Source organism: Vigna angularis, chromosome 11 (assembly GCF_016808095.1).
Source record: "Vigna angularis cultivar LongXiaoDou No.4 chromosome 11, ASM1680809v1, whole genome shotgun sequence".
NCBI classification, from domain to species: domain Eukaryota; kingdom Viridiplantae; phylum Streptophyta; class Magnoliopsida; order Fabales; family Fabaceae; genus Vigna; species Vigna angularis.
Genome location: NC_068980.1, coordinates 315,516 through 332,836, shown reverse-complemented (window position 1 = coordinate 332,836; position 17,321 = coordinate 315,516). Strand labels below are relative to the sequence as shown.

Below are 17,321 nucleotides of genomic sequence, written 5' to 3'. Positions count from 1 at the left end.
GGTAAGTGAATTGTATTTTTAAGAGTTATATTTGTAATATAAGAAGGTTACCTACAATTTGACCATGAAGAATCTCTTTGCTAATATGTAAAATTTGAAGTGGGTTAACTCTATAAAAAAAATTATTTATTATAAATTTGTTAGTAATTTAAGTTTGGTGACGGAATCATTTATTAATAATACAAATTCGGATTTATAAGCAAATTTATTATAAATGGATATATTTTTAGTATTTTAAATTTTAAATTCATCAATAAATTTAATTTTATCAATAAATTTATTTACAAAAAAAAATCTTATAGTGTAAGAATAATTTAAAATTCTTGAAATGCAAAATATATATTGTTTCGTGGTTAATGGAAAGAAGTTTAACGTCAACTTAAAAAATAAATGTAAATAAACTATTAAAACAATAAAAAACAAAATTATTTATCTAATTTTTTTTGTTACTTGCTCAAATATTAATCATCTTTATTCCTTTTGCATGATCTTCGCAGTGTTTCATATTAAGAAATACAGATGTATAATCGATTTTGGTATTGGTCCTACAATCATATATGGGAGGATCAAGGAAACAAGGCTCCATATACTTGACTTGTTCACAAGGTGGATTCGGAACTTTTTTACCATATACATTTTTCAAAATCAGTGGCTTCAAACCTGCAAGACTACTAGCAACGTACCCAAAAGTGGAAAAGGTGCTTGTAACCAATGAATTGCACAAACTCAACAAATATATGTCAGTCCATGCCTTAATGTTGTGCATGCTATTACGTGAATTTTGATGCTCTTCATGACTTGGCTGATATACTTTTATTACTTCTCTACTCAAAGTTGTATTATTTTGATATAGCCTCTTTAACCCTTCACCATATTTTGAGTATAAAGATACAACTAGAACAACTTTTGAGGTATTATTTTTCAAAGAAAGAGTCGTTAAGTTATGCATGTTGAATTTTGGTAGCAACTTATTTTGATGGATGCAAGATATAATTTCATCGATAACGGTTTGTGGTGGTGCTTGACGAGTATTAAATACTCTAATCTGCAAGCCAATCCTTTCATTTTCCTTAGCCAAGTGCTCCTCGTATAAATTTCGAATTCGTTCCCATGCAACATTTGATGGTTGAAAAAGGTAGCGTCCAAGATGATGGAAAATAGTATCTTTGTCAGGAAACATTTTGTTGAAGTCTTCTCTAAATGAGGACACCATATAAAGAGTAGGGACAAAATATTCATTTGACTGTAGAATGAGTACGGGAATCTTTTGTAGATGATGTTGATTTTTATCACAATGAAACCGATTAGTAGGGCCAGCATGGGTGTGCCTTAAATTAATAACAAGAGCTGGTTGCAAAAGCTCTCGTGAATTGTTTTCCTTGTTATCAATAAAGATGATTTTGTGTGTTTCAAATTGTTTCAAATTATTCCAATAAGGAGAATTCTTGGGCAACAACCATGAAGAATTAGGAAATGGCTCGCAAAAGAGATTCAACATATCATCACCAAATCTAACAAGAAGAACACGGTCGGTAAGGATTGCATAAAGAAATGCTGAAACCATGGATATCATCCTGTTTCCTAAGCCATCTTCAACTGTCCAGATAAAATATTTGCATTTTGAATCAACACCATTTTCGCTAACTTTTGCACCCTCCTTTATAATTTCATTGTAGGATTTAGTATAAGGTCCACAACTTTGATGAAGATGTTCATAGTTTCGTAACTTGGATATCAAATATTTAGAAGGTTTGTAAGGAGAAATTTTTTGATACAAATAAGACTGAAACCTACTAATGCACGATGCTTCTTCAAATGAGGAACTTAGAAGTCCATTGAGTAGTTTGTCATTAACAACAGTAGTAGATAGAGATAAATTATTCTTTGTATCTTTAAATGCATTATTCTCTAAATCTTTATCTGTGAAAATAATAAAACAAAATTAGATAATTTTCTACAATAATTATATCCAAATAATCCCGGTATTTGAAAATAACTAGAGCTGTCAAAACGGGTAACCCGGCTCGACCCACCACGGGTTGGTCACTTAGTGAGTCAACCCAACCCGACTCACTTATTAGCGAGCTGAAAAAATTTGAACCGGTCTGACCCACCACGGGCTGGTGGGTTAAACGGGTTAGCTCACTTAATTATAAGTTTTTTTATAAATAAAAATTTTATAATTTTTTAAACTCAAATCTAAATTAATTTCACTTTAAAATGACGTTAAACTCCAAAGAAAATTCAAAATAAAAAAAAAAGTTATATCATACCATCAAAGTGTAATCCAAAAACAAGCACAAAAGACGAACAAATAAGTTTTTAATATTCATAATTTTTGTATCACTTTTTATAATATTAGAGTCTTGATAGATAAATCTATAATATTTCTCTTGAAACATTTTTTTTATCCATGCCCACAATATAATAAAGAAAATGCTAACTAATAATATTGAAACATAAAATAATAAATAATTAAATTAGATCCGGGTAAGCCGAGTTCTAAGTGAGCTGAGTTGAAAATTAATATGCATAAAAAAATTACATTTTTTTAAATACAACCTGACTCAAGCCTGTGATGAGCTGAATTGGCTCGCGAGTTACAACCCATTTTAACAGCACTAAAAATAACAATATAAGTTTAAATAAGCTAACTTACCTGCAACCGGCTCACTAATATAGGAATTCTTTTCTTCCCCGTCTCGGATTGTAATAGTATTTCGAGTCTTTTGTATATTAGTAGTTGTATCCTGAATTCTTTCAATCAATACATTATAATCTTTGGGGATATCAAAGATTGAGTTTTGGTATATGGCAAAAAATACGATTAAAATGGAAAAGGTTACGGAAATTACAACTAACAATGTTCTGAAACTCTTCCAAATCTCCCTATTAGCCATTCTGTAATTTGATAACATGTATATGCAAAGCAAATATCAAATAAAGAAGCATATAAACTGAAAGAGCAACACATGCATAAATATGATGATGAAATTCAAAGAAGTTTACTTACATTCTTTATCAAAAATCTATTTGATGCAAGAGAATGACCAATGCATGAACATAAATGGTACATATTTATTGAGGAGTGAGTAGTTTTTTTCCTCCAAAACCAACCAACTTAGCTCACTAGGCTGCCTAACATTATTAAATAATTTGGTAATAATACGAAGTAACTTCACTTGTCAACTTTGCTAACTTTTAATTTGTGTTCTAAAGTCAACTTATATCACATTATATGAATATAGACGTTACACATATATACAGTACTACTAAATTAAAATATCATATTAGTAGTAATAACATATAACTAAACGAATTATAATAATTTAAGAAGACTATTATATAATAATAATAATGATGATTTATAAATATTTAATGTAAAATTGATTTATAAAAAATAATCATAAACGTCAAAAACTCCAATGATAATTTGTATAAAAGGTTAACATAAAAGATACATGCTAGAATCCTATCAGTTAAAATAGTCCTTTTCCACCAATAGATTTCTTTGAAAACTTTAAAGTCAACAAGGGGAAATATTTAATAATATATTTCGTGAATTATTTTTCTAATAAAAATTTATCAAAATAATATATTTGACTTTTTTACACTTTCTCATTCAATTATTATTTCTTTTCGATTTTTATCTTTATTTTTTTTTCTTTTTACATTTTAGTACCAGGTTTTAAATTTTCGAACAACTTACCATTCAAATTCTTTTCCACACATTTTACGGTGATGTTTTATAATTTGTTTAAGGTTATGTTGATTACGCAAATAAGTATGAACTAAATTTAGTTATGAAAAAAAAATTCTTTGACGCCGCTCGGGAATGCAAAATAAATATATATAATTGATATATTAGATTCATATATAATATGTGGATGACATATTAGATTGTTGTACGATGAACTCTAAGTCAATATTAGATCGATATATAATATATCAGTGACATATTTAAAATTTTTATTTTAGGTCGTGACTACTTATATTTGTTTTAGGTTATGTTGTCCTGTTTCATTTAAGACGAGATAAAAGTATTTTTTTTAATTATTAATTTGTATATATAATTTAATTTTACTTTTTTAGTTATTTTTAAAAAAATTTAAATTACTTTTTTTTTTAATTTTAAATTTTTTATTGTTATATTTTTTAATTTACACATTTTTTATTTAATTATTGATTTATTCTATGAATTTCAATCTCCATGCCATAAATTTTAATGAATTTAAGCATAATTTTTTCTAATATTTATATTTAAAGAAAAAGATCAAATATAGCTGTTTAATAAAAATAAATATGCTATAATAAGCACATGTGTCTATATTATGATATTAAAAATAAATTTATTTCTTACCATTATATTAAAATAAATAAAAATATTATTAAGTTTATAAAAAAAAAGTACACTCACAACAATAATTATAAAATAAATAATTTGTACAATTTTATGATAACTATTATTTTATTAAATGTAATTCATTAAATTAAAAAATAATTATAAATCTAAAAACTAAAATTTAAAAAATATATTAATAAAGATAAAATTAACATTGAAATAGAAAAAAAAAAGTTAAAAAGCAAAGAAAAAATAATTTTGATCTAATAAAAAATATCACGTTTTTTTATTGAGAGAGTGGGAGGGAGAAAGGGGGAATGGAGGAAGGAGAGGGAGTCTCAGACCCGTGGCTGGGAATCGACAAGCTCTATCACCTACTCATGTCTTTCTTCCTCACTTTTCTCTTTTACGCCTTCGCTTCTCTCACACGATACCGCCGTCACGCTATTTCCATCGGATCACTCCTCTCCCTCTTCGCCGGCGCCGCCAAAGAGGCCGCCGATCACCTCGGCTACTTCCGCTCTTCTGGGGCTTCTCTCAGGGACGCCCTTGCCAACATCCTCGGCGTCTGCATCGCTTCATTCGCTCTCTCTCTCTTCCCATTCTCGCTCCGATCCCCTCCGCCTTCTCACACGCGCGCCCTTTCCCTTGTTTGATCTCGGTAACTCTTTTCTCCTTTTTCTTTTTGTTTCAATTTATGTATATTTATCATGGTTAATTGTTTGTCTTTTCAAATCTCATCATTACTTTTCTTCTCTTCGATGTGCAATTCATTTTCAAACATTTATCCTGTGTGTTCGTTTGAGAGGAAAACACTGTAGAAGTGTAATTTGCGTAAATGGATTGGACGTTAAAATTGTGTTCTCTTGAGTGAATTTGGAAGAGAGGAGAGATGATGATTTGCGAGATTTGATGAATTTTGATTCTTTGCATATGTGCTTAGATTTGAGTGAATCGAAGTGCAAAATCCAATTTTGATCTTCAACAAAAGCAAAATTACATGAAAACCTATGCATATATGGACATATAATGGATTCCAAAAACAGAGGGAATCGATTCCAACTCTGTTATTTGTTTCAGAGTAATAATAATAAAATAAATTCCCAGTTCACAGGGTCTTCTCGGCTGTGTTCTTTGAGGTGAGTTTGACACATTCATGATCACTTCTTTAATGGATAACAGATTTATGAGGTCAACTTTGTCCATGGTTGTGAAAGGACATGCTTGAAGTTGAGGTTGAAGAGAAAAGGACGAATCCAAAACTTCGGCAAACCAGGAAGTCATGAAAATGAGAGGAAGAAGACGAACCACTAAGCTTGTAACCGATTCCAGTAGACTAAGTGGAATCGATACCACAATGCTATGCATGAAGAGCATAATCGAATACGTGATCTTGTAATCGATTCACGGTTTTTGGAATCTAATACATGGTATTGCAACCGATTTCACTGTTTTTGGAATTGAATACTGTGGTCTCCCCTTGTCTTTGATTTAAGCATATTATCTCCCAGTGACTAGTGTGCCTTGCATATTGTAATGTTTATACGTGATTGGACAAAGTAACCAACTAAAATTTCACATATTTACATTAAGTACTTAAGTACCCACGAACTGGCATGCAATATCAATTGGATTAAAATCAAACATACTACCACTCACCTTTTATTTGAATATGTTTCAACATATAATATGATAAAGTAATGGAGCATTGGGCACATGGAAGATTTTGTGAATGGCATCTAGGTAATGTGAAGGGAGAAACATTTGTGAACTAAGATAAGAAACAGGAGGTGAGAGGAATATAATGATTCCATTATAAATGGGTTTTACTAATAAATTCCATCATCATTAGTCCCACTAATTGTACCCAACTAATTTGCACATGACATTGCTTTTAGTTGCCAAAATTATCGAAGAAACATATCTATCTATTACAGTGATTATTAACTTATGCCAAAATTTATTTTAATTTTTTTATTAATTTTAATTTTTTTTACTTCTTAAATTATTTTTACCAATAAATATATTATTAATAAATACTATTTTATATCACTTTTACCACTAAAAATATTTTAGTAATTTTTAATTTTTATCAATTAAAATATTTTTTTATTTATCATATCGATCAAATCCTACATAAACTTTACTCTCAAATCTATTTTCAATCACTTCCAAATCTCTTAAAATAAACAACATCCAATTTATTCTCAAATCTTTTCAAATTCATCCACTCTCCCTCCCTCAAACAAATACACCCTTATGGATCTCTTCATTACCTTTATCTCACTCATTTCCATTAGGTAGACTTAGCTACATTGATAGAATTAGGTAACTCTTTGCATATGAAATCTCTAACCCAAACATAGGTGTAACCTTTGTCATTTAGGTAGATAAAACCATTACTTTTACACACCCTTCCCCCACTTGCTTTTGTGCCATATAATTAAAGATTTTATCTACTTAACATGTTCATTTTTAAGGAACTAATAAGTCAAATTTTACATTCCTTTTCAAGATAAAAAATAAATAAAAATAGAAACCGAATTTTTATGCACTACACACCATTTATTAATACCATAATATATTAAATATATCATACACTTCAATTCACATTTTATACACTAACCAAATTTTCTCCTTTTGTGGTTGCTTTCTACAATACTTATGTATTATCATTTGAAAGTACAAATATCCTACCATGTTGCAGTCTCCAAATTGGATCTTTAAAAGATAGAATGACTCATGACAATAGAGACAAGTCACCTTCTGAAGCTTATTGAAGCCTTTGCTTTGGCATCATCGTCTTCTTCAGGTAGCTTCACTGCAGTATAAGTACCTGCACCGGCTAGAGCTCCAAGTACGGGAGCTATCAGATAAACCCATATAGCTTTGTAGTTGTTTGCTGCAATGGCAGGACCTAATGTTCTTACTGGGTTCATTGAGCCGCCTGATACTGGTCTGATTAAGCATTTAAACAAACTTCACTTTTTAGGGACAACTTTAAGCAATTTTACTTTGTTTTTGTGATTTGTTGAAAAAAATGGTTTTTGAAACACCGAAAAATTCTTTTCAATCGAGTTATTGAGAATTTTGGATTAGAAAAGTGCTTGATAATAATATGTAATTAGTTGAAAGCTTTTTATTTTGTACAGAATAATAATAATAGGATCATATGTTTTTTTTTTCTTCAAAAAATAATTATAAAAAATGACTTTCGTTTCTAAAATTTAAAGTAAAAAAAAGGACATATTCAACCTAAGATTTAAGTGGTTGAAATTACCCTAATATAATGATAAATATACATTTTGAATCACTTTTCCTTTAACTTTTTTGAAAGTAATTGAAATCAAAGTAAGTCTAGAAATAAGTGAACTAGTTTGTATTGTAATTCATCAATTTAAATTTTTTTAAGAGAAATTAAAAAAACATAGTTTTAGAAAATTACTGGTATATTTGGAACTCATTAAGGATAGAACCGTTGTATTTCAAAAGTAAATATGTAACTAGTGGTTTTGAAGCATCATTTTTGAAACATAAGATAAAAATCAAAACAAAAAATATATATTATATTTTAAGTTTTATTTCAATAAAACAATTCCTCGTATGACTTACAAAAATTTAATTAATTAAAATCTTAAATTCAATTCTACTATTAGATAAAGAAATTGATCAAAACTTGAATGAGATCTTGTACCCTATTCAGAGAGAAATATGATCTTACATTGAAACGGTTCTAAAAAGACCAAAACCCTTTCTTTTGTAAGAGAAAATGAAAAAAAAAAATCTCTTATCTTTTCTCTCTCATCTTTCTTTTGATATTTATTATAGAAAAGGAATTATTTGTTTTCATTAGCTTGCTTATGCAATGTTTAAAAGCACCTTACTATTTCTCAAGACTGATGTATACTAAAACTTACCTCTAAATTAACATCTGAAATTATAAGTGTAAACCATTTTAGTTTGTTCTTTCAAACTTATTATATAATTTTTAATTCGGTAAGAAGTCATTCCATTAAATTTTACCAATTGCTTAAAGTTCTCATTTTTATTTAGTTTCTAACATTATTAAAAAATTCAATTTAATGTCTTTCGTTAGTAAAATTGAGAAAATAGTATTATGAATGACAATTTTATGTACCAATTTTGTAAAAATATATAAACAATCAATTTGATATATTTGTTTCGTTTAGTAACTTTTGTTATCATTTTTAGGTATCTGAGTAGTTAGCAAAAACATAAAAAATAACATACCCTGCTATAAGTATGTTGAGCATGACAGTGGCTCCTACCGCGATTCCCGCGAGTTCTCCAACCTGCAATTATATCACGGACTTAAATGCAGGCACATGGATGAAATCCATATATATATATATATATATATATATATATATATATATATTCTTATATTTATATGTACAAATACGAATACATGTATCTTTTTGTGCATCATACTTTATTTGCTAAAACAGGTGTCAGCTCTGTTTTTCTGCAGAAACGGTTAATTAGTATTAAAATTGATTTATTCCCGGTAATTGTACGTTTCTAGATCTGTGCTTGATTTTAATAAGGGTGATGTTGGTGTTTTTATGTTCATAGTAGGAAAAATATCACTCTGTGGTGCAAACCAGCAAGATTCCAAATACTTAAAACGCGGACAAAGCATAATAATCTCACTGCAAAACTTATTATATACAACTTCATATACGAACAACTTTCATGTGCCGCACAATAGCTAACATCTCTCCTTCCACTCTCCCAACAATAATATTTTCTGGATTTGTCGCACATCCCTCACACTTCCCTTCAATCCCTCACACTTCCCTTCAATTTTCATGTATAGTTTGAGATTTGAAATTATCTATTATGGAATCAATCTTTATAAGACAGATTCTTTTTACATACATGAAATTTAAGTATAACTAAATTTGGATTAACATATATAACCTTAGATTAAAATTCAATTCAGTTTTGTGAAAGTTTATGTGGCATAGGACCGTTTAAAAGTTTATGGAGACATGAAAATTACTTTTTTTTTTTTCCTCTCAAACAAAACAGATTCTCTGAATAAATAATGTGAGGGAACATAAAGAGAGGAGAAAAATAGACTCACAGCTCTAGTGTCGGTGGCAACTGCAGTGACAACAAACATGAGATTGAAAGCAATAATGAATTCCAAAGCAAAAGATTGGCCATATCCTCCGGAAGGAACTGTGACTCCACCACTCATGAAAGGATGATAAACCCCTTTTAGAGCAAATGCAGCACAAATAGATGCCAAAACTTGTGCACCAATATACATAGGCACCTGTAAAGATTAGATATATCAATGAAAAAGAAGTTGTTTTTTAACACAAAATAATTAAGTAAATACGCACATGCTTCCATGGAAAGTGCTTCAATGCAGCAAAGGAAAGAGTGACAGCCGGATTGAGATGAGCACCGGAGATATGGCCAGTGGCAAGGATGACGATCATAACGGCGAGACCAGTGGTGGCAGCACAGCCTATGAGTGTCTCAGAGCCGTTTGTCTTCTGGTTGACAATGGCGGCAGCAGTGGCGGCAAACATGAGAATGAAGGTTCCGATGAACTCAGCACCAACCTTTCTTGCCAAAGGGACAGGAGGAGGCGGTGGCAAAGAGCATGAGACGGGTGGTAAGGCTCCATCTTCTATGCTCCAATCCGCCGCGGTGAAGCATCTACAACTCTTGAGAAGAGAGTTCTTGTTACCATTATTAGACCTATTGGTGGCATTGAAACCTCCAAAAAGAGGTGCACCTGGAGTGCCTGGTGTGGCAGGTGTTGAAGGGATTTCTTCGTTATTGTCCATAAGAGAATAGAATTATTTGTTTGTGGTGAGAAGAGATGAGAAGAGAAGCATGTATATATAGGAATTGCAGCATGAGAAAGGAAAAAGCAGTGAGTGAACAAGTGCAGTGTGGTAGGGTAGGCAAGAGATGAATCAATTAAGAAATGGATGGTGGGACATTGCGGGCGGGGAGAGTTGAAAACTCCAGACTTCAATTTCATCTCCCCATCTCAATCATTCTTTTCTAATTCTTAGTATTTTCGGACAACCTCTGTCAGATAATCTTCCCACCATTTCTCCTGCTTTCACTCTGCATGTTAAATATATTTTAACCTAAACTACAAAGATTAAGTAGAGCATAATGTAGGCAAATGATTTAAACATCCCAGCACAATTAATCTTAAACTATTTAACTAAGAAATATGAGTCACGACCACAAGTGTGTGAACATGTCTTTGTAAAAATCAACATCTATCTCACTGAAACTAAGAAATAAAGTCATCCATATTTAAGTAAAAAAGGATTTCGTATTTTTTCCAGTAAAAAATTATTTCGGTTTATTTATTAAATTATTTATTGTTACAATATTGGCACAAACATGTAAGAGATACATTTTAAGTGAAATTTTTTTAATGATGCGAAAAAAAAAACCAAAAATATATAAACACACATGAAATATTAAAATTAAAAAAATTTGCGGGCAGCAAACGGATCCTCTTCCAGAAAACTCCTTTCAACTGTACTATCTTACAAAATACTTTCTTTAGCTTTACAAAAAAAAAAATAGTCTAAGAACAGTTTTTTTTTTAAGTATAAAAGGATAGATAATGAAAAAAAAAACTAATGAGATGTAAGTAAATAATAAAAGGTTAAATTATGTTTTTTATTTCTATTTGTTAAAAAATCTCAATTATGTTGTTTTCTTTTTGTGTGTCTCAGATTAGTTTTTATTTTGGAAATTTTGATACAATCTGATTTTTTTTTTCATTAGTAATGTACTAAGATGTTACAGTTTATGATTTTTTTTTAATTTTTATTTGATTTAAAATATAAATAATTATTTTTGTCACATATCAATGATCATGTGACGTGATGTGGCATTTACCACGTATAATTGTATATAAGCGAATATAGATTTATACATATAAAACCTGAGTTTTAGGATGCAATGTACCTATGAAATTTTTAGACAATATTAAGATAAATACAATTTCATAAAACTAATTTAAAAATAAGGTTTGCATACATTTCGAACGGAAGACTAGATATTAATAAGTGATATGATAACAAGTATCACGATAAGTTTAACAAACAAAAAATATTTCGATAGTAGATAATAAGTTTAAGAGACAACAAATCTCACTAGAATAGGTTGTAATACATGTTTTTGATATCGTGTTAAAAAGTGAATTTTAAATATAATTTAATTCTATAAAACTGACTTATAAGATGATAGTTTTAGTTCTGTAAGATAAAATGTGAAATCACAAACACAATGCTATATGGAAAATATTTTTTTAACAACTTTTTTTGACAACATTTTTACAATCGCTTATGTGATAGATTGTGATTGGTCTATTTCAAATATATAGACTAATAAAATAATGACACGTAATCCATTGTCAAAAAATTATTAAAAAAAGTTGTTAAAGTATGGTCCATGTTATATTATACATCAATATTTAAATGTTATTTACCTACGTCCAATGATATTTCATAAATGTGATGAAACATTGGAGTTTTAATTTGAATTTGTTTTGGCTAGTTATTGTCCTCCTTAAGATAAAAGCAAAGACAAATACACATAGTTATTGGTGGAGAGTAAAAGGAAGAGAAGGTTCTGGTTCCGGTTCTGGCAGCAATTATGGAATGCTATCTGCAAAACTGATGAATACGACCCATCAACCACGAGCTTTGTGGGTAGCATGCATCTAAGATTTCATGGCGATCATTGTTGTGTTACTGCTCAAGAATCAGCATAATGATTAATGAGATTTATGTCTCAATTCTGAAACTGTTTGCTGTCATTTTGAAACATCAAATCATATAGAGAAGACCCTAAAAGTGTCCTTCTCCAAGTAACTATGAGTATGGGGCACCTAACATTTGTGGTTTTCTTCCTCTTTCGTGTCTTTTTCGATTCTGGGAATTCATCCATAATTATCAGCAAGTGCCCCTCGTACAAACATTAATTTACCAATCTGTTTTTAGTTCTCAAATTCATTACTGCAGCTTATTTGACTAACATTGAAAACAAAATTACTTGTGATAGAGTAGAATAGCATATATAAGAAGAAAAAAGAAATGTAGTTTATACCTAACTCTGTTGGAGAAATATTTGTTAGGAGAAGGTTCACCAGTGAAACATAAACATTAACGAGATCTGAATCAAATATTAACGAGATCTGAATCAAATATTAACAATATCTGAATCAAACCATAAAAAAGATTGATATCGCTCTTTATCTAAAATCTTAAGATAATAAATTAATAAGTTTTTTATCTATTTTTTTTATTTTTATCTAACATATGAGACTTGGATTAACATTTATATTCCGAACAATATTTAAGATGGAATTAATTTAGAAAAGAAGAGGAGCTGAAATTGAAAAGGAGTGCATGCATTGAAATGTTGAAAAGTGGGACTCCAACGAAAGATGAAATTAAGAATGGTCAAAATGAGTTGGCATTTTGTATCATTTTGTCCTCCACTTGATCCACTCCACATCACTTGGTCAACTTACTTCAAATATAGAATTCTGCCTGCACAAGCTATGTACCATGTTCTTTCAATGTGCACCGTTCCTTTTTCTCTTTTCTTTTCTCATTGCTTTCAATAATGTACTCCCTCTAATCTTAGCTATTTGTGTTATAAACCAAAAAGCTGATTTGACTCAAAACCAGATACCTTAGACGTAGGATTCTGCAACATATACAATATTGCATGCTCGTCATTTATAAACCACAATTCCTTAAAAGGAGTCTTGAATCAGCATGTTTGCGGTGCTAATAAAGTTAAGTCAGAAAGAAAAGTTTTCGCATTTCATTCCACCATATAACACTTAATTATTATCTCAGTTTTTTGGTGTTGAAGGAAATTTCAGTGTCATTCCCTACTAATTAATCATGAGTTTTACAGCACTGGTTCTAGTTTGCTCCACGTTTCGCCCTCACATTTGATTGCTTGGAAGCAGGGTGTGAGGATGACTGAAAGTTTGGCCCCACGCCATTGTCAAACCTTATGAATCAGTTAACACTCAATATCTAGCATTGTTGGTTTAACATGAAACTCAAAGATATATACGTAACACTTTGTTCACTTGAATGAATTTAGAAAAAAGTGATTGAATGAATTTGAGAGAATTTGAAGGTAAACTTTTTTCGTTATTTATTTGAGTGGATTTGGAGGTTAGTGAGAATAGATTTGGAAGTAAATTTTGTGAGAATTAGTGTAAGATTTGATTAATGTGACAAATTAAAAAATTTACTTTCAAATTCACTCTTACTTATCTCTAAATCCATTTAAATAAACAACAAAAAATTTACTTTCAAATCCTCTCAAATTCATTGGATCACTCTCTTCTAAATTCATTCAAATGAACAAAGTGTAAGGAATTGGTATTAATATTTAGCCAAACTAAGGGACACCTCCTATGCAATATCAAACCTGTCCCTTATGTTTAAATTTTAGTATCTCATATCTTCAACAAACCCTGGAACGTCTATGTGATATAACAAATATAATAAATAATAAATTTTATTGAAATAAAATTTAAATGAATCTAATATCAGTTTGAAAAAGAGTTTTTAAATTTAATTTATTCTATAAAATTAATTTAGGTGATTAAACGATGTTGGTCTTTTATTTTTAGTCAATAGGAATGTCCGACATATTCAGTCTTAAATATTTAGCCAATAATGCTTGTAATTTATTGTAGAAAAAAAGCAAAAACCATCATAGAACAATATGATTTAAGGATAATTGTACACTTTAAATTGTTAAATAAACTTCAATATAATTCGAGTCATAATTCTTAATTATTGTCATAATTTATTTTGTCATCATAATTTGATTCTCATATTATTACTGATTTTATATTCTTAAAACATGAGAGTTACAGTATTAATATCTATTTTTACAATTATTTAAGATCTATAATATTTATCAATGAAATACATTTAATTACAAAAGGTTCATTTATATAGAATGTGTGTTTCTATTTTACATAAATAAGTGGTCGGGTTTTTCTATTTTCAGGTTATTATGTTTTTTAGAGGAGATTCGTAGTTGAGAATAGTATCTATCAATAAAAATAAATATGGGTAAAGAAAGTAGTTTATGTTGGGTATTCAAGTGTCAGTCCAAGTCTCATATTGGATAGAAATGAGAAAATAGAGCAATATATAAAGATGAAAAACCCATTAACTCATTGACTTAAGGTTTTGAATAAAGAGTAATATCGATCTTTTATATAATTGACTTAGATGTGACTGATGTTTGTGTAATCCACATGGAACCTCCTCCTCGAAATACCCAATAATTCATTCAAGAGAATGAATTTATTTTTTCTCTGTTTAAGCATTCTTTGTCAAAGCCTTCCTGAAATTTGCCATTAGAAGATAATGAGTGGTGAAGGGTGTTCGTAATCTTGCAATTAATTTGTATTGTCACTGGAATTCAAAGTGAAGCTTTTTCTCTTATTAAAGAAGAAGATGAGCTTGAGAAAATTAGTCTAATGGAAAAAGGAAATGAAAGAGAAGGGCTAGCAAATTAACATGATGCAGGTGGAGAGCATATGATTAAGTGCAGTTCTTATTATATTTTTGTTCTTACTTTATAATTTTAAGAAAGAAAAGACAAAATATGAGTGAGCTAATGGGTTGTTGAATACATAAGCCTTCCCTGGCTGTGTACTAATACAGAATTTCTCCACTAATCAGAAAAGCCACAAGATAATGTAAATATAACATATTCCAACTTCATCATAGCCAACACTTTATCTAACTTACTATATGTTCTTTATACTTCCAATTCAAGTGATTCCTTCCAACATTTTATACCTTTTCATTATTTCTTTTATCTTAGACTTTCATTATTTAAATATTTAGGATACATTGTAAGTATTCTCTTGTCAACTTCATTAATGTTAAAATATTTAATTAAGGACTTTAACCATTATCTTTTCAACATGTATGTCAATATATTTTATTGATATACTACCATGGCAAAAATATATTCTCGTGAATATTCGCAGTTATGAATAATTAATATTTATAGATAATTGATAACAAATATTTTAATATAATGTATAAACTGGTTAAGTATATTATATTATTGTATATGCAAATTTATGCAAAAAAATAAAAAATAAAAATTTAATTTATATCTTATTAAATTAAATTTAATTAAAATTAAAATTAATTTATAAATTTAATTAAATTTATATTATATTTTATTATATTTTTTTATAATTTAAACCTTAAACCATATTTTATATATTTCTTCATAATTTTATTTAAAAATTTTAATATTTTGAATTTTATTTAAATATTCGCAAATATATACCAATACTCACACGTTTTAAAAGTATTTACGATACTTTTTAAATAGATATTTATAAGGATAATGTTTACTCATTTGACCTATATCATGTTATCATCTCATGTATTACAATAAAACAAAGGTAAATAGTATGACACGTGTCTTGACTGTTGAATGAATTATCATTTGGATAGTGCTGCCTACTTTTATAAATATTTTTTTCTTTGCCTTCATTTTTAACAGCTAGGGTGAAATTCAAAATTACCATATATATGATGATCTGAATGAAAAATAAACCATTTTTTTTTCAATTTTACATTTGGGAAAATGTTGATGATGTATAGTCTTACCAGAGGACACTGAAGTGAGAAAGCAATTAATTAAAATTATAGCAGTTTTAACATTACACAATCGACAATAATTGAGGATTCAACTAGTTAAGGATAAAAGAAAGAAGTTAATTAAGAATTGAAAATCTCGTTAAACCAACGTTATTTTTATATCTTCCGTTGCTATAATAATCATTCAACTTTATTCAGTTGAATATAATCATTCATCAACTTTAACAAGTGTCACGCATGATGATAAAAAAGAGAGGACAGATTATAATCTATGTCCATTACATTTTCAATAATTAAACTATCATAAAGTTTAACATAAGTAAAAAAAAATTATTTTAATTCAAACTTCAAAAAGTTTTGATCACTCGTTAAAAAATAAAGTTCTAAAATAACTAAAGAAAGTGTTAAGAAATAAATTACTATTTATCAAAAATTTGTGTTACAATTACAACTCATTATTGCATACATTATACATTGTTTTGTAACTTGATATCATGTACATGAGTCAATAGGTACAAAAGTAACATTAGAGATTTATTTATAGCTTTATTTTTGTAAAACTTTGTATTTATATATTTATATTTGATGTGTGTTTATATTATATGTTTTGTCTCACTCCTTTATTGAGTTTATATTCTAGAGTATATATTTTTAACCAATTATATAGATTAATGCTTTAATTTGTATTTAGTGTTTTTATAATATTATTTTCTAAATGTGATAAATATTTAGTGAAATAAGTGAACTCTTAATCCGTGATAGATCAATCAGAATTACAAAATTTATAAATCATAAAAAAAGTGAAGTAAATTAAATTGACTTATTTCTACCTTCTACAAAAATAGTTCACTTTGATAATCTTACCTTTCTAATTTTAATTGAATGATAATAAATATTATAAGATAAAAAAATATGTTTTATAATTTGAAGAGGCTACAAAATTCTTGAGATTGTAAATGATTAGAATTTTGTTAAAGAAAATGAATTTTGAAAAATAGAAAAATAAATGGAATTTACTACTCTTTTTTATTATGAATCAATGAACTTCAAAATCTCACTTTAGATTTAGAAAAAACAAATGGGCCCGCTGAGCCCAGCCCATTGCATGTTAGTAGGTTAAATGGTTTATCCCAATCCATACTTAAAAGGTATATACTTATTTGAAAAAAAAATTGAATTATAATGTTATATTGTTAATATAACTAATCTCACCTTTATAAGGAGTGAATCCTAAAAATTCAATTATTAGTAAATAATATTTCATTTCATTATGAGTTAAAAAAATTACT

At 28.6% G+C, this 17,321-nt stretch overlaps 3 protein-coding genes across 5 annotated transcripts; 1 reads left to right on the top strand and 2 right to left on the bottom strand.

Moving 5' to 3' along the window:
- Nucleotides 1-452: 452 nt before the first annotated feature.
- LOC128194699 (probable fucosyltransferase 8) lies at nt 453-3,038 on the bottom strand. 2 transcript variants are annotated; one of them, XM_052870326.1, is made up of 3 exons: nt 3,014-3,038; nt 2,660-2,901; nt 453-1,920 (listed from the first exon to the last, which is right to left on the bottom strand). In XM_052870326.1, exons 2-3 carry the CDS (start codon nt 2,898-2,900, stop codon nt 455-457), a joined length of 1,707 nt encoding a protein of 568 aa, XP_052726286.1. In that variant the 5' UTR covers nt 2,901; nt 3,014-3,038; the 3' UTR covers nt 453-454. The 2 variants fall into 2 exon arrangements, with proteins under 2 accessions (XP_052726286.1, XP_052726285.1); XM_052870325.1 differs by lacking the exon at nt 3,014-3,038 and having other exon boundaries at nt 2,660-2,989.
- A 1,580-nt stretch (nt 3,039-4,618) lies between these two features.
- On the top strand, nt 4,619-5,807 carry LOC108333462 (uncharacterized). 2 transcript variants are annotated; one of them, XM_017568915.2, is made up of 2 exons: nt 4,619-5,003; nt 5,450-5,807. In XM_017568915.2, the coding sequence occupies exon 1, from the start codon at nt 4,660-4,662 to the stop codon at nt 4,996-4,998; it is 339 nt and encodes a 112-aa protein (XP_017424404.1). In that variant the 5' UTR covers nt 4,619-4,659; the 3' UTR covers nt 4,999-5,003; nt 5,450-5,807. The 2 variants fall into 2 exon arrangements, with proteins under 2 accessions (XP_017424404.1, XP_017424403.1); XM_017568914.2 differs by having other exon boundaries at nt 4,621-5,003; nt 5,525-5,807.
- A 1,099-nt stretch (nt 5,808-6,906) lies between these two features.
- Nucleotides 6,907-10,211, bottom strand: LOC108333385 (aquaporin NIP6-1). The gene is made up of 4 exons (XM_017568821.2): nt 9,718-10,211; nt 9,453-9,647; nt 8,594-8,655; nt 6,907-7,300 (listed from the first exon to the last, which is right to left on the bottom strand). The coding sequence occupies exons 1-4, from the start codon at nt 10,168-10,170 to the stop codon at nt 7,102-7,104; spliced, it is 909 nt and encodes a 302-aa protein (XP_017424310.2). The 5' UTR covers nt 10,171-10,211; the 3' UTR covers nt 6,907-7,101.
- Nucleotides 10,212-17,321: the final 7,110 nt, after the last annotated feature.

Bases quoted from the DNA above. Each gene is read 5' to 3' on its own strand.
- LOC108333462 (XM_017568915.2), top strand. From the start codon at position 4,660: ATGGAGGAAGGAGAGGGAGTCTCAGACCCGTGGCTGGGAATCGACAAG.
- LOC128194699 (XM_052870325.1), bottom strand. From the start codon at position 2,918: ATGTTATCAAATTACAGAATGGCTAATAGGGAGATTTGGAAGAGTTTC. The intron at 1,921-2,659 runs GTAAGTTAGCTT...TTATTTTCACAG, and splicing joins TATTAGTGAGCCGGTTGCAG to ATAAAGATTTAGAGAATAAT.
- LOC108333385 (XM_017568821.2), bottom strand. From the start codon at position 10,170: ATGGACAATAACGAAGAAATCCCTTCAACACCTGCCACACCAGGCACT. The intron at 8,656-9,452 runs GTGAGTCTATTT...ATATAATTGCAG, and splicing joins TTGCCACCGACACTAGAGCT to GTTGGAGAACTCGCGGGAAT. The intron at 7,301-8,593 runs GTATGTTATTTT...ATGCTTAATCAG, and splicing joins CTCAACATACTTATAGCAGG to ACCAGTATCAGGCGGCTCAA.